The following is a 15,589-nucleotide window of genomic DNA, read 5'->3' on the forward strand; positions in this document are numbered from 1 at the left end:
TCCATACTCCAAAAATATCTACAAGGCCACGGGCTCCACGTCTGTGCCCAAGCAAGTAATCACAGGGGCCTTGCCTAGGAAGCAAGGGTGGCCATGGGCTGAAAAGAGACATAGGCAAACAGCACCATCAACGGCCTGCCAGGCTTATCAATTTGTGTGGCTTGTGCAAGATTGAAACATTTGTTGGTCCTTGTGTAGGACCAGAAATCCTACTGAAAACAAGTCACATTCTGCTGATTTTGATCTAGAATATATGAAATCTGATAAATGAAAATGGAGCACACTTTAAACAAACAATTGTAGGAAATTTAGTTTTGGACAAGTTTCTTTTCCTTTTCTTTTCCTCCTCGTCCTCCTCTTTAGCTGGCTGGATAGCTCAGTGGCTTAGATATCTATCTGGCTGTGGAACCACAATTTAAACAATTGTGACGGCTTTTAGCTAATACAATAAACTTGAACTGAACTGAGAGATAGGGAGTTGGATTCCCTACTGTGCCTCCATGGAGAAGAGCCAGCCTGTGTGGCCTTGGGCAAGTTGCACAGTCCCAGGGTGTCCCCAGAAGAAGGGAAGGTTAAACCACTTCTGAGTATTCTGTACCTGGAAAACCCTGAAAAGGGGTGCCGTAAGTCAGAATTGACTTGACAGCACATGATTATTATTGTTATCTCACTGTAGACAATACAGGCAATAAACACTGGCCTTTAAGGCTTGCCCCTGTGCCCCTTGCAGGTTTGTGCCCAGGAAAAAGTAGTCACCTCATCCCACCCTAAATCTGGCTGTGGTAAAGAGCAGCTACCGGAGGTCTGGTTGTAAGCATGGTCACTCCTCGGGCTCAGCACTTCATATCAAGCTGAAACGGCGTTACTAGGATGGCCTTGCACCCCAGAGATACTTCCAGATGAAGTTTTTATGATGCCATCACACTGCCTCGTTAATGGACGTTTATGGAAGGTCCAAAGCCCAACACCCTGCAGTTCTGCTGTGTCACTTAACAGTGGCAGTGAGGCAGAAGAGGAAGAGCTCTGTGAGGGAAGGAGGGAGGGAGGGAGGGGTAGGGATGGCTGATGTGGCAAGGAGAGATATGAAAGAAGGTCTGGAAAGGGAGGGAGGGAAGCAGTCATGGTGAAAGGCTAGCAGTGGCAGCAGGAATGAGACAGCCCATTGCCCCCGGCCTCCTGTTGCCCAAGGCAGCTGCCTGGCTTTGCCAGCCCTGCCATGGAAGCCCTATCTCAGGAAGCAATTCCCTTAGCAAAATGGACTAAGGAAGATTCTTTGTTGCAAAGGATAAGATGATGAGCTGATGGTCCCTAAAGATCCTGCAGGCTCAAGAATTAAAAGAAAGGAAGAGCAAAGCGGTGTTCGGGAGCTAACAGGAAATTTTCACTGACACTAGCAGTCAGATCAGAGGAAGGATAAGAAAATGTGAGACAATGCTAATGTCAGATGAGTTGATGGGGGAGAAATTGGCACATCTCTATTTAGTTGATTCTTTCTACATTTAAAAGAAATCAGTTATGCATTTATTACACAGTTACACCCAATAAGAAACCATTCTTGCCATTTAAGAGATGACTTTGCTGGCATTGCCACTGCTCTTCAATTAAACTTTCTGATGTTTTCCTCCCCATTAGCCACTTCAGTGGTCGCTTGCTGGGAAATCTGTTTGGATTTCAGCATCCTCTCCTAAGGACTTTGCTCAGAATAATGTGGTTTGATACTTCGCTCTAACTCCTGGGATAGAAACCACACAGAGTGTTTACAGAGAAGTGGGGGCTCCTAATTGAATTCTTATCCCTGCTAACATTTCCTCAGACATTTCCTGTACACCCTGTAGGGCATTACTTCAATTTGTACGTGAAGGGGATTTTGCCACCCTCTTAGCAAGGAGGAAGAGGATGAAGGAGGATGCTTCCAAATTTTCTGATCAGGTGGGCACGTCCGAAATCCCACCTAGGGAAAAGCAGCATGTGATCTGGCTCTCTGCAGTGCTAGCCAAACGTCAAGCTTGCTGGGTTTAGCCTGATTTGTGTTTACTGGATGTGATCTGCAGAAGAGATGAGAGCTTTCAGCTGAGCTCTAGCTTGGGGACATATTGTGGGGGGGGGGAGACGAGACAGCTAGGGAGGTGTGTCTCTCTCTGTGTGGCTTATTTCCCCTCCCTTAAGAGATTGCTCTGTTCTCTCCATAGAGCCTCTCTGATCGCACTGTTGGCAAGGACCTCCAGAGCACGAGGACAGGTCAACGGCAGTGAGTATCTTCTCCTGATCTGTCTCTCTGCCTGTCTGTCTGTCTGTCTCTTCTTGTTTGTTGGTTGGTTTGTTTGTCTGAGATGCAGAACCATATTTAATGGCTCTGTTGTCTCTGTGTGTCTGCATTTACTAAGCATTCTTACTCTCCTTGCGCTTCCCCTTTAAAACAAATAATAATGGTGGTAATTTCTGTTCATTTCCATTTTATCTTTGCTTGTTGTTTTCCCCATGGAATAAAATCATAACATCATCCAAATAATTAAAAAGATGCAATTGCTGCTTGTTCAATAACACCTTGCTTTCCAGTTACGTGCCATAACATGAGCAAACCCTATGCTTTCCTCAAAATCTTTGTCTAAGCATGCAGAAAGAATGCTCCTTGTACCTGTTCTGCTGATCATAAAAGGGGAATCAGAACCTTTCGTAGAGGAAAATAACTGCAGTAGGGATGTGGGGCCACCTTGGTGTTTGCCTGCAAGACGTTAAAGACTTCTCTTGCACAAAAGCCCCTTTTTACCCTCCCTGTTGTACTGAGAGCAACGGTAGGATGAGGCAGATGAAGCAAAGGGAGAATTCACAAGGGCCTTGGCTTGTCCTTATGCTTACTGTGAAATCACAAATAAGCAAACTCTCCTTTTGGAATCCAGGAGGGGGTGGGAAGGGCACAAGACTAGATATGGTCACTTCTGCCCAAATGGGCAAGAGGTTCTCTGGCAGAGAAAGGAAGGATAGTGCAGATGGGCTATCAAGGAAGGAAGCTGGTCAGTGGAAGATCTGGTGCCCTCAGAATGAGGCCAGATGACCTCTAAGCCCAACTTTGAAGTGCTTGCAACCTGCTGCTTGCAGGGAGCACAGCTGATTTATTGTTCCCCACCCCACCCCTCCGGCCACTCAGCCTGAGAGCAGCCCTCTTGCACTGCTCCAGAACCAGCATGACAGGAAAGGTCACATTGTTTTTTAGCCAGGCAGAGAAGCTGGAGCAGCAGCATGCCTGGAGACGGGGCCGTGAGGATGAGGGGACCTCAGGTCTGCTCATTGAACATGCTGGCCAGTGGGATCCAGTGGCAGAGCGTCATGTGCTCAAGCCCCACATGGGCACGATGTTGTGTTAATGAGGAAATTCAAAGGGGCTTAAGGAATTACAGGGATTGATTTCAACTGAAATACTGCACAAGGCAGCCGGTTGGGATGGGGATTAAAAGAAATGCACTTGCCAGTACGTAATGCAATCCCTGCTTCATTAGTTAGAAGAGATGAGTCTCTCTCTCTCTCCCACCCCCCTGCCTCTTTTCAGAAAATCAGATTTTAAACAGATATTGGGATTGATCACTGGTAGATTTCTATGGAATTGTTCAGGCCTTCAGTGCTATCTTTCCACTTCTGCACTGACAACTTTTTTTGGGGGGTCTTCCCTATCCCTTATCTTCCCAGTAAAGCAAGGAGGAATGGGCATTATGAAACTAATTCTACCTGTGTCGTGTTGAATATAATAACTCCTTCCATTACAATCTGTTCCATTCCATTTCTTCTCCATGTCCCCACTAGCAATAACCTTTAGCAACACATTTCAAGGATTCAAAACACTTCACATCCATTTAGAATAATCTTCGATACTCCAACCCTGTAAAGTGGGCCAGAATCTTTACATTTGTATTCAGATGCAGAAATAGAGGCCAACCAAGTAGAGGTTTAGTGCAGAGGTCAGGTTTCAGCTGGCAACTTTCTCTTGGCCTTTATCTCACCTTACACTACTACTATCAGTTTGATCAGCTCATTATTAGAAGTGGAAAGCACATTAGTCCTTCAGCGATCAGATTCCTCAGAGCTCTACGTGTGAACAATCGGACTTGCAAAAAAAGTGTATGTTTCTCTCCCAGTGACCAATCACAAAACTAAGAAATCTTACTTGCAAAACGAGGTGAGAACAGTTTGTGCTACAACAAATGGAGGCTTTTAACCTGTTGAAGGAGCTCTTGTTAAAAGTGCTGGGAAGCTGTGTTCTGTGCCTCTAGCTGGAGTTGCTCCACCTTAAAATCCTTCACTCAAATGCACCTCTTGCCTTGTAAAAGGGTGTAATGCTGCCATTCACTTAATATGACTCCTAACCTACTACAGTAGTTAAAAGGTCAGTTAAGGTCCGAATGGCAAACTTCCAAGCACATCCTCTTTGGATAGAAATTTACAAGAGGAGCATGTTGTCGTGGTAAGTGGAAAGGAAGAAAAGCATCTTCAGACCAGGAGAAATGGGGCAGCAAGTCAGTATATAGGCTCTTCTCATGCCGGTCTCTCCCGCAGATGGTGCACAACCTTTTTTTAGTCCATTTTCACCCAATGACGCTCAGAGAGCTGACATGAGCTCAGCTTTGGTGTAACACGGCCTAGAGGGAGGGAGCTGAAATACCATCCACTCTTCTGTAAATGCCACAACACCACCAGCATTCCTTCTCCATCCACAGGTTAGAATGTTCTGTATTTGTTTTGTTTTCTAAAAATTTCAGCTGGGAGAAAAGGAAGCCTCAAAACAGCAGAGGAAGCTGGTCAGGGGAGACAGCAATGGGAGATGGTCATCTAGGTCACCATAGATGGCTAAACACACCTAAGCTTGTCTCACTCCTTCCTAATAGTCTCCATTTTAACTTTGCGCATGGAGATAGAGAAGAGGCCCAGCGGTTTTTCATATAATGCATTTTAAAATAATAATGGCAGCATATGTTTTCATGGAAAATACATAAGTTGATAATTGTAATAATATTCAATGCACAAATATGTTGCAAGTGCTTTGAATACATGTTCTTGTAATATTGTCAACATCCCAGCACTGATCTCATTTCATTTTGCAAGATAAGCAAGATGGGGGCAGGTTAGAAGTTGGATGGGATGCTCCCCAGAAACAAGCAAGGATAGAGTTCTGCTGTATAACCTGGACAGCTGCTGCCAACCAGAGTTCACAGTACTGGATGAGACAGAACAAAGGTCTGACTCATTATAAGATAGCTTCCTAAGTATCCGATCTTGCATGCTGATTATTTCCTGCAAATGTTATAAGACATAAACAACTGCTGTAGATTTTGATGTTATGACAAACCAGGGTTTAAACAAGATAAAGTTGGCAGGCTAATAATAAAAACCATGGGTCCAGAATGTGGTTTATAACTGGTTAACAAACTATGGCTTGAGAGGAGGATACCCACTTCACAGCATGCTAGATAATAACAACCACACCAAAGCTCCAAAGCTTTACACAAGCTCTGTGTGTGTGTGTGTGTGTGTGTGTGTGTGTGTGTGTGTGTGTGTGTGTGTGTGTGTGTGTGTGTGTGTGTGTGTGTGTGTGTGTGTGTGTGTGTGTGTGTGTGTGTGTGTGTGTGTGTGATTGAGTGAGGACCTGTTCAAATGTAAAACATCCATTTACAGCTATATGAAGCCCTCCTGTTATTTCGTTTACAGACCACTTTCAGTGCCCGCTTTTCCATGGCATCTGTCCAGGAACCTGAGCCTTGACATGAAAGGAGGACAGGGGCACCAGGGTAGTTCATTCTCCCCAACCAGCTCAGTCCTGAGCTGAGACATTTTCTTTTGCCAAATGACACGGTGCTACTGCAATCTTCCATGGTTCTTCCATTGACAAGCTGAAAGCTGGATTTTAGCCTCAGTGCCAGGGGAAAAGACAACAACTGTGTTTGCTGCTAGGACCAATTCTACATCCCGAGGAACACGCAAGGACATTCAGCTGTCACTTCCAGGAGGCAAAAGAACTAACTGGGCTGAGGACAAATACCGGCTTCTGCAAGGGATTCTTTACAGAACACAAAATTGCTGCTTTTTCTTCCCTGAAGTCTTGACTCTTTGAAAGCTGCACTGGTGGCCACCATTACAAGGCAGTCAGTGGAGTCATTAACTAACTGGGATGCCTGCATGGCAACATTACTGATGCTTAACAGGTAACTGTTAGAAAAGAAGACATTTTCTCAGATATGATCCCTGCCCTCCTTTGTCTTGGTTTTTGACTGAGAAAACTGTGAGGCTGCTGACCTTGGTGTAGTAATTTGGGCACGGGCCCTGTTGATTTCAGTGGGAGGTGGGCCATTATATCAGCACATGCACCAGCAGCAGATGATGATGATAATATAAACTATGGCAGTATGTCATTTCATACTGGTGCCCTGGATAGGAGACCTGCATTTTTATAAGCACAGCACATCCATGCTTAACCTTCCCTCCTGAAGTGTTTAGCTACATGCAGATAACTTCTGAACAGTAATCAGCCTAGCCCCATTTTTACCACTTCAGAATTCTGCCATTTTATCCTTCTGAAACTATAGGCAGTTTTATTTCCAAATAACATGATTTTGGTCTCAGTCATGTTAAGCTCACTGTAAAATTTTCTTTTCTTCTGCAACATTCTGTTCTCTATATGTTTCCTTTTGGTCCTGCTTCTCAGTTGAGGGATTGCCAACTATGTTCCACCTACGAGGAGGTCCCAGAGCTGTTCTGTTTTGCCGCAGTCCTTCTGACTTCTGTGCTTTGCCATTCCTTCCTTCAGTCCCTTCCTCACAGACACCAGGGGAATGGAAAGGGGCATTGTGGCCATTCCTGTTCAGTGCCTGAACTAAGAGATCTGAAAGTTTCTCTCCCCCCCCCCCAGCTTTGCTGTCAACAAGGGTGCTGGCTAGACAAAGCAAGAAGAACATCCAACAATGCTGTACATAACAAACTCCAGGTTTTGAGTTTATCTGTGACAGAGTTTCTAGCCTTTTCTTCTGTAGCAAGAACATGGTATATTTTGTACTCAATGTGCTTTCACCAACAAATGGGCCTTGGTGGAATTTTGTCCTTGATTCTCAAGGGGCATATCTTTGATAGCGTAGTGTGTGTCAGTTCTTCATAAAAGTTGCACCATGCTTAGACTCCAACCATTAGTATTTTGGGCGAGGAAAAGGGAAGCTCAGGTTCAAATCCTGGCTCAATATTGGTTTTTAAAATTCTTCAGGGATTTGGGTCCATTCACTATCTTTCATTCTAACCTGTCTCACACAGAGCGGTTGTGTGGCACCGAGGTCCTTGTTGCACAATGGAGAAAAGACAGAATATAAATGTAAAACGAGTGAGTGAATAATCAGCTAATGCCATAGTGGTTTTCCTTCCAAATAGACAGGTTGCACTTAACTGGTAACAGTATTGAATTTTCCTGCTTATTTGGTTAGCAAAATCCCCTAGGAACTGGTTTCCGATATTTTTACTCTGTCTTAACATTCTGCTAAAAGTTTGTGCTGTTTTGCAACATGCTGTGAGTCAGCAAGAAAAGGACAGCATAGACTTGTGGTGTGTGCAGAAAACACAAGGACTCTATACTTTAATCAGTTAATTAGCAGTGTAATCCACTAAAGAGTCTGACTAACAGGGAAGGCAGTTTTCATTGGTGAAGACAGGTTTTAATTGGCGCTGCTCTGAGTTAAGGGTCTGCTGCTTGCTCTTCTGAAAATGTCTTGATTCTCACATAAGACAGTACTCAGGAATTCAGTGAAAATAGTATCTCATTTTTTAAATCAATCATGGGTGGATTTTGTTTAATTAGATTGCAAATCATCTTACAAACTGGATTGTCTTTCCAGTATCACGAGAAAGAATGTTCATGTTGATATGCTGGCAATATGCATATGTAATTAAATATAATACGGTAAAAGACAGATGGTTAGTAAACTATACATTCATGAATAAGCCTTGAAAACAATGTGGTAGAGAAGCTGATTATTTTTCATTCCCACTTTGAAATTTTTCAGTGGGGCATGGGATCGGTTAATGATGAACCCTCATTTGTCTCATCAGCTACTAGAAATGGCTTGTGCACATCTGGTAAAATATAGGTACTTGTTGCCCTTTGGAATGCTGGAGATCATTGCAAAGCCTTCTTCCCCTCCCCCTTTTTAATTTTATTTTGTTATCATTTTTATTTTGCAAGAGCTAACTGCTACAGAGCATGGTGCCAAGGAGAGGAACACTGGATTCGGCTAACATTTAGATTTGCTCTAAAATTATATTGTAAAATATTCAATAAATAGAAATTCTCCAAGAGTGATAATAACAGAAGGGAGAAGTGGGCACAGTGAAATTATCTCTGAGACAGTGCCAAAGCTTTCTGCAAAGGCTTCCCATATGGCATTGAGAAATGTCATTTTATATTTAACTGTGCAGTGATGAAACCCTCTTGCGAGCTGTTTCACTGTGGAATGAAGAGGAACAGTCCTTGGAGGCCCAAGGTAGAGTTTGAAGAGAGTGACCTGAAACTATCACATATTGTGGACCTTGAACACCAATAAGATAGGATTTTAGTGGTCTTGAAAGCAACATGGGAGCAAGGAGAGCATAAGGACAAAATGGGGAAATGATCTACTTGCTAAAAAGGCAGCTTGCTTGCCATGCTGCTTTCCTTGCCTTGCAGTGAGAAGAGGGGTGCAGGTGGAGTGAAAGGAGATGGAGAAGTGCACTGCCAGCTGAAGTCTGTCCTCGCTCAAAAATTGGATGTATCAAATGCAAAAGCAAAAAGCAAAGCATGCTGCTTATATACTGCCCCATAGCACTTAAAGCACTCTCTGGATGGCTTACAATGTAATTATACATTGCCCCCTGCCGCCCCTGGGAAGCTGGGCATTCCATTTACCAACCTTGGAAGGTTGGAAGGCTGAGTAAACCTCGAGGTGGGATTGAATCCTGGGTTGTGAGCAGAGTTTTTAGCTGCAGTACTGCAATTTAACCACTGCACCACGGGGCTCCTTATTGCAATGCTTGTTGTAATGTAAAAGACTGAGGAATCTGGGAAGGCAAGTAGAGAACAACGGTATAGCCTGCTCTCCTGTTATCTCCTGCTTTTGGTTCGGTCATGACTGTTAAAATGAAAACTGGACTGAACTCTAATTTCCAAACAGACGGCCCTACTGTGCATGCAGCAGGGCACATGTACAATACAGAGACTGGCTTATTTATTTTAAAGATTCATCAGCTGCCTTCAAGCTAAACCTTTACAAGGCAACGTATAACAAAACACACAAAAACAACGGGAGCAACAATAAAAGCCATAATAAAAAAGGAAGTAATCCTTAAACTGAAATACGTAGTACAATACACAGAACATCCCTAGGCACATTCAAACTCAATTATAGGCAAAGCTTCAGGTGCACTTGACAACAAGCGGTGACTGGTTACAGCTCCCTCTTGAATGTACACTTTGGACCAAACTAAACGTGTGTGTTTGTAGCCAAATGGGCAAAGAATACGCAATGCAGCAGAGGTGAGACTGGGGCAAATGTGAGATTAGTTCCCTTTTGCGATTGCGATTCCCAGAATAATTCAGGTAGTGCCCCTGTAGTCCCAAAAAGGTGACTTTTCCTAACCCTGAGGTGGGTCTATGTTTCATGTTAAAATGACAGCAGAGAGGAAGAAGGAAGACTGCTCTGCTTTACATGCAGATATTTTCACAAGTTCCCCCCCCCCCCCAGCCTGGTTCACTTCCTAGTCTTGGGACAGGATGGAAAGGTGGAAAGGGTGAAAGCAGCCGAGCATGGTAAGGTAAGGTGGGCAGTGTCAGGCTATTCCTGTGCATGCTCATTTTGACATAATCAGTCAGATCTTGGAAAGTGATTTTTCAGTTAAAATGAATACAGTGACATGCTGAAGCTACCCATTGCTGAAGGATGGACTGTTTTCCAGGCTATGTAAGAAACAGAACTCACCTCCCTGTAGGGAAATTGACAAGTACCTCTCTAATAAATGTGTGTGCAAGCAGTTTTGCTCCTCGTAGTAACTAAGAGCTTTCCTCTACACATAATCAATGAAATGGTCACTTGATAGTACATGGTATAGATTTCAAACACAACAAAAGCATTTTCAAAGGGCCTGTAATTAAAAAAAAAAGAATAGGAGACTGTAATCTTGCACTCCCCTCCCTTAGGGCGTTAAGTCACATTAAACTCAGTGGAATCTTCTGAGTAAAAAGTTATGCATGTCATGCTGCAGATTTGGTTTTACTTCTTTACAAAGGGAAGAAAATATTCATTATTTTGCTTTCAACATATGTTTTTGAAAATGATTTTCCACTCCCTTTTGCAAAGCACATCTAGGTTTCCAAGTTACTTTAAACACTAACTGATGTGATTAGTGTGGTGCTCATACCAGCTAGATCAGTGGTCTGGTGCAGAGGGCTTGGACAGTGTCGGCAGAAAAATGTTTTTCAAGGAAGACAAGGCAATTTTCTTCACAGTTTAGGCAGGAGCAAATGAGAAATTGATTTTGTCTGCAGGGGCTCTTTCCTAGCTCCATCTGCCCAAAGGATGACCTTCCAAAACATAACAAAATCACCTTCAAATCATGGGAAGTGAGAAAACCATGAATTAGTGCTAATTGATTAAAAATATAAATGAGCTGTCTGTTTTTTCGGGGTTGAGTGTGAGAATGAAGCAGACTCTTGCAAGCTTTTCTCTGCAGTCACGAGGATTAAGGAAAGACATGCTTTCAATATGAATCTTTCCTGACCTTGTTTTTAAGGCATGATGTAAGATTACATAAACCTCTTGATTTCTATAAGACTCCCATCGACACACCTTCGTTCGGCAAGAGTGCTCACCTTCTGCAGATCTGAATTCACAGATTTCAAGGTGGAATTCAGCACCTGGCAACAAACCTAGATTGATAAGACCCCCCCAAAAAAAACCAGTTTTCATGTTTGAAAATGAAAGAACCCTTCAAATCCTCATGACATTGGCAAGGCTGGCCTGGGGCACATTATGCTTTCAGCGCCACTAGGCTAATTTGAAAACAATCAAAAAAGAGAACTCTCTAAGGGATACATAAGGTGTCTGGGCCACTGATGTGCAACAATTATTGTACACCTCTCCTATTTTCCTTGTTGCTGCAGACTTTTTCCTTCTTTGAGGCCGTACAGCTGGGCCACGTTGGCCCAAGATATTTTCCTGCTTGAGGTGCACCAAAACAAAAACAAAACAACCACCACCATTCCGAGCAAGTCATCATATAGGCAACCAAGGGGTCTTCCAGATGGAGCTCATTACTCCAACTCGAATTGTATTCTTTGTTGTTGTTGAAAAACTATGATAAGATCACAGGAACTACCTGGGCTGTGCCCTCATTACTGCAGTTTGGGAGGGGAAGTGACAGGTATGCCCAGTTCCTGACCCACCCGGAAGGGAGAGATATGGATGGCATAGGTCAGCACAGGTGAAGATGGCAGGGGAGAAGCTGCCTAGCAGCAGAGAGTTCTCTTCTGCAGAGTCTCCCACTGTTTCATGTCTGCTGGCTGTGAAATCTGGACTTCCTTCCAGCACTCCTCTCCTCTGCAGCCCAGCACCTGCTACTTTCTTCCATCTCCCCTATTTTTGTAAGTACTAACAATCACAGATCGGGGGGAGAAAATCATTGTGTTGAACTCTCCCTCCATTTTGGAAGCTGGTTTAATGCTGAAGTGGGGGAAGTCAAGCTTCAGACTGAGATGGGAGCTACCATGATTCTAAACTGTGCCCCTGATACTAAGCAACACAACATAAATCAAAGATATTAGGGGGGGGGGACAAGAAATTGTGAGAATGCATGGGGGAAAACCTGCACATAGTGAGGTAACAAGGGTGTTGCCTGGAAGTTTCAGTAGTTTCTGTTACAGTCAATGCTTAGTGAGGAACCTGTTGAGATTCAGATGCTCAATTTGGAAGAGCCGTATGTTATTTTGGCACCTGAAGCATAAATTCTCTCTCACTGGGAATAAAAATGCAATAATTATAAACTAAATAATTTAAAAAGGGAATGCCCTTTTAGAATTGGCCATGGGAAATCAGTTGGGCACTCCACCAATGCATATTGCAAGTATCCCACAATGCTGTTGTATTCATAGTTGCTGTAGTGTAGTCAATTTTATCAGTTTATGGCCAAGCTACTGGTGAAGAGTTTCTCTATATTTAGCCAGGCAGGCACACAATTTGCTGTTGGAGTTGCATTCAAAACCTACCAGCTTGTTAGAATGTGTCACCATTTGAATTCTTCTGGCATAACCTTTGGGTATGGCTACATTAGTGACAGGGAGCAGTCTCATCTGGGTTGCTTTGGAACATTTTGGAATGGTGGGGCTTGATTAGATCGCTCTTTCTGTTCACATGGAAATCGCTCCCACACCCACTGTAGCTGTGATCTAGTCAACCATATGTTGGTGTTAGATTGCTCCATTTTGGTCTGTTGGGTCACAATGTGTCCCTCTCCTGTTTGCTTTCCACATCCAGCCTTCTTTTTTGCAACAGCTGTCAGGGAAACAGCCTGCTTCTGTTTTCTTGTACATGAGCATTAATGCTGGGTTTTTAATCCACACAAAGGGGGCGGGATTTAGAGTGCCGTGTTTCAGCCCTGTTTTTCTCCTTTTTAAAACAATATTGTTTGGCAAGTGGCATAGCGCTGCATTGTTTCATCACTGAACAATGCTAAATGACCCTTTGGCTCTCTTCATTTCTGAAATTCATTTCCATCTTTAAAATAGATATATATTACTGCCTACTGTACTATTGTGTTACGTAGTCTTCATTGACAGATGTGACTGACAGCTTTGCAAAACTGGTAGGCAATAAATGTGTGCAAAGGTGAAGGCACAGCCAGAGTATCATCTTCAGCACTATACTTTATAGCACTTAAGTGGTGCACTAAAATAGTTGGAAATATTTTTTAAAACATAAACAAATAAAATTAGAACAAAAATGCATTTCCCCACTTCAAAATAGGATAGAGGATGCCATCTGTGGTCACAGCCAGACCACAGCCATCTCTACACATCACAACTGATATATAGGAAGAACACAAACACACACACACCCAACACGACACTGGAGTGATCTAGGCCATGTTTATTTGCCCCCATTCTAATTGTTCCAAAAAACAAAACAAAAACTCCAGCAGGTTCCAACACTAGACCGATGAATGGAATGAATTGGTCCCTATTAGGGACAGGTTGGAATGCTCTATCAAGAATGTTGTATAGTTTAGAGCAGTCCGGACATTTCCAGCAGGGAGCTACAAAGCAGGATAAACTCCAGTGTAGCTGGCCTCTAAGAGAGCCCCAGGTCACCTCTGCATCTCAGTGAGGGACAGAGAATGACTTTGCAGAGAGTGCTATGAATACAACTAGTGGAGGAATGAATCAACAAATGAACGAACAAGAGAGGTGGCTTGTTTGTTTTCTCTTTCTCTTATAACAAAAGGACGTGCAGGGGAGTCTGGTGGGGAGGGCCAGTGAAATGGAATGCCAGTGCATTCAGGACAGATAGAAGGAAAATCCTTTTTCATGCCATGCCAAAAGCCTTTGCCACCCCAAGATGAACCAGTGCCTTTAAAATGGTGGTCCTTCTGTGTGGAATCAGTATACAGTAGTTTTAAATATTGGTTGCTGAGCAACTATTAGAAGGTAGGGAAGCATAGTTGCTTTCCATCTTTGCTTCCTGGATGCAGTCAGCTTCTGTATGTCCAAGAGGTCAGAATGTGGAAAAGTTGTTTTTGAGACTACTACTCCATCAGCATTAAGTGGGTGATTCAGGAGTTAAAATCCAAAAATAAAAATAAAAATGGTGTTTCTAAGTTCTGAGCAAGAAGCCACTTAGGGTTTGATCCTGCAGGACTCTTACATTCTTAGGAAGTTTTGCTAACTGCTCTCCCTTCTCCTTCTCTCCCATTTGCTCCCCAACCTTGTATGACTGACTGCAGAAACAGAGGGATGAGGACCCGCCTGGGCTGCCTATCTCACAAATCTGACTCTTGTAGCGACTTCACGGCTATCCTTCCAGATAAACCCAACCGGGCCTTGAAGTGAGTAGAAAGGCAGCCTACCCACTTGTCTGTCAGTGTGACTCCTTTGTTTCACTTGATTGTGAGGGGCTCTCAGTCCTTTGATTTCTGTCTTTAGGAAGAGTAAGTAAAAAACAAAAAATTTTTTTTACAAGATTGCTCACCAAGGATTAAAGTAAGCCCAAATCTTCACAAATTGCCTTCTTCAGCTAGAAGAACCCTAATCCACACAGCTTACAACAATATCAGGGACTCTCTTATGAAATAATTAGTTTATTGATACGTGAGGACAAAATTCTGACATCTAACAAGAATTATATGCAACACATGATAGTGTAAGTGAGGGACAAAAAGTGCAGTGGGCCCTGAAACCTTTCAGGGAAGATGGCAATTGTTCTGGATTTTTCACTTCCTATTAGGAGACCTCCCCAGAACCTAGATCTCTCACATGTTTCGATCCAATCATGATGAGCTTTTCTTTATGTGTGTGCCTGTAAACCTGCACAGAATCATCTTCCCATTGTGTCTGGCACTCAGAATAGAACGCTGGAAGGGTGAAAGCACAACAATTTGTTAGGTTACAGAAGTAGAAGTGACAGGCAGTCGTACCTTGGTGCTGGTGTGAAGGCATCAGAGTTTGTAATGTTGGAGTCTGGCCACATGGGCTCAGCGTGGATGGAAAGGCCAGGGAACGGGCCAACCAAACTGTAATATCAACCACCCATCTTATATTAAGTCTCATTGGTGCAAATTCCCTGTGTTGTTTGCAAACTAAAATCTTCCCAGAGCTCTCATTGCTTTATGAAGAAAAGCTTACATATGTCTATATGGTATCTGTAAGTTTTCTCCCGTAGGACACGAGCACAGGTTTTTGTTTTTGTTTTTAAATCTGGAATTGCAGGGAAAGGTTAACCCTTCTCTTCTAGCATGAGGTCCAGATTTGATTAGCCCTCCCATCAATTTTAGCACAATGATATAGGATTCTAATAGTGAATCTCCTATACAGTGGGGTCTTGACTTGAGAACTTAATCCGTATTGGAAGGCGGTTCTCAAGTCAAAAAGTTCTCAGGTCAAATCTGCATTTCCCATAGGAATGCATTGAAAACCATTTGATCCGTATCTGCTCTTTTCCGTCCATAGAAACTAATGGGAAGCTGCTATTCCGCCTTCGACCACTAGAGGGGGATATTTTGTTTCTTTTTTTTTCTTAGGTCAAGAAAGGTTCAGGGAAGGCAGGGAAAATACAGTCCAGGCAGGACAGTACCAGGCAATCCGAAGACTGTCTCCCAATCCACTCTCTAAACGCTGGGAGGAGTGAGGAAGCAGACAGGCACCCTTTTCACTGGCCAACAGTTAACTGAAAGTTCAAATTTTGCACTTTCCCTGCCTCCCACGTGGGTTTTTTTCAGTTCTTAACTCAAATCTAAGTATGTAAGTCAAGTCAATATTTTCCTAGGAGAGTGGTTTGTAAGTCAAAATGTTCTTAACTCGGCCCGTTCTTAAGTCAAGACCCCACTG

General features: G+C 43.3%; 1 protein-coding gene across 7 annotated transcripts in view; it reads left to right on the top strand.

The window, feature by feature from the left end:
- Positions 1-15,589, top strand: part of LOC110077063 (regulator of G protein signaling 8) — a 75,474-nt gene that overhangs the window by 36,750 nt on the left and 23,135 nt on the right. For 2 of the 7 annotated variants that reach the window (XM_078392351.1, XM_078392352.1), the window contains exons 1-4: positions 1,812-1,929; positions 2,190-2,248; positions 5,695-6,188; positions 13,990-14,091. In XM_078392351.1, coding sequence (XP_078248477.1) covers positions 6,163-6,188; positions 13,990-14,091 — 128 coding nt within the window. In that variant the 5' untranslated portion in view covers positions 1,812-1,929; positions 2,190-2,248; positions 5,695-6,162. Of the gene's footprint in view, positions 1-1,698; positions 1,930-2,189; positions 2,249-5,694; positions 6,189-13,989; positions 14,092-15,589 lie in introns of those variants that run through there. The other 5 variants (XM_020789752.3, XM_020789753.3, XM_020789756.3 and 2 more) reach the window with 4 other exon arrangements.

The sequence above is a fragment of the Pogona vitticeps genome, chromosome 4, assembly GCF_051106095.1.
Source record: "Pogona vitticeps strain Pit_001003342236 chromosome 4, PviZW2.1, whole genome shotgun sequence".
Taxonomy (NCBI): Eukaryota; Metazoa; Chordata; class Lepidosauria; order Squamata; family Agamidae; genus Pogona; species Pogona vitticeps.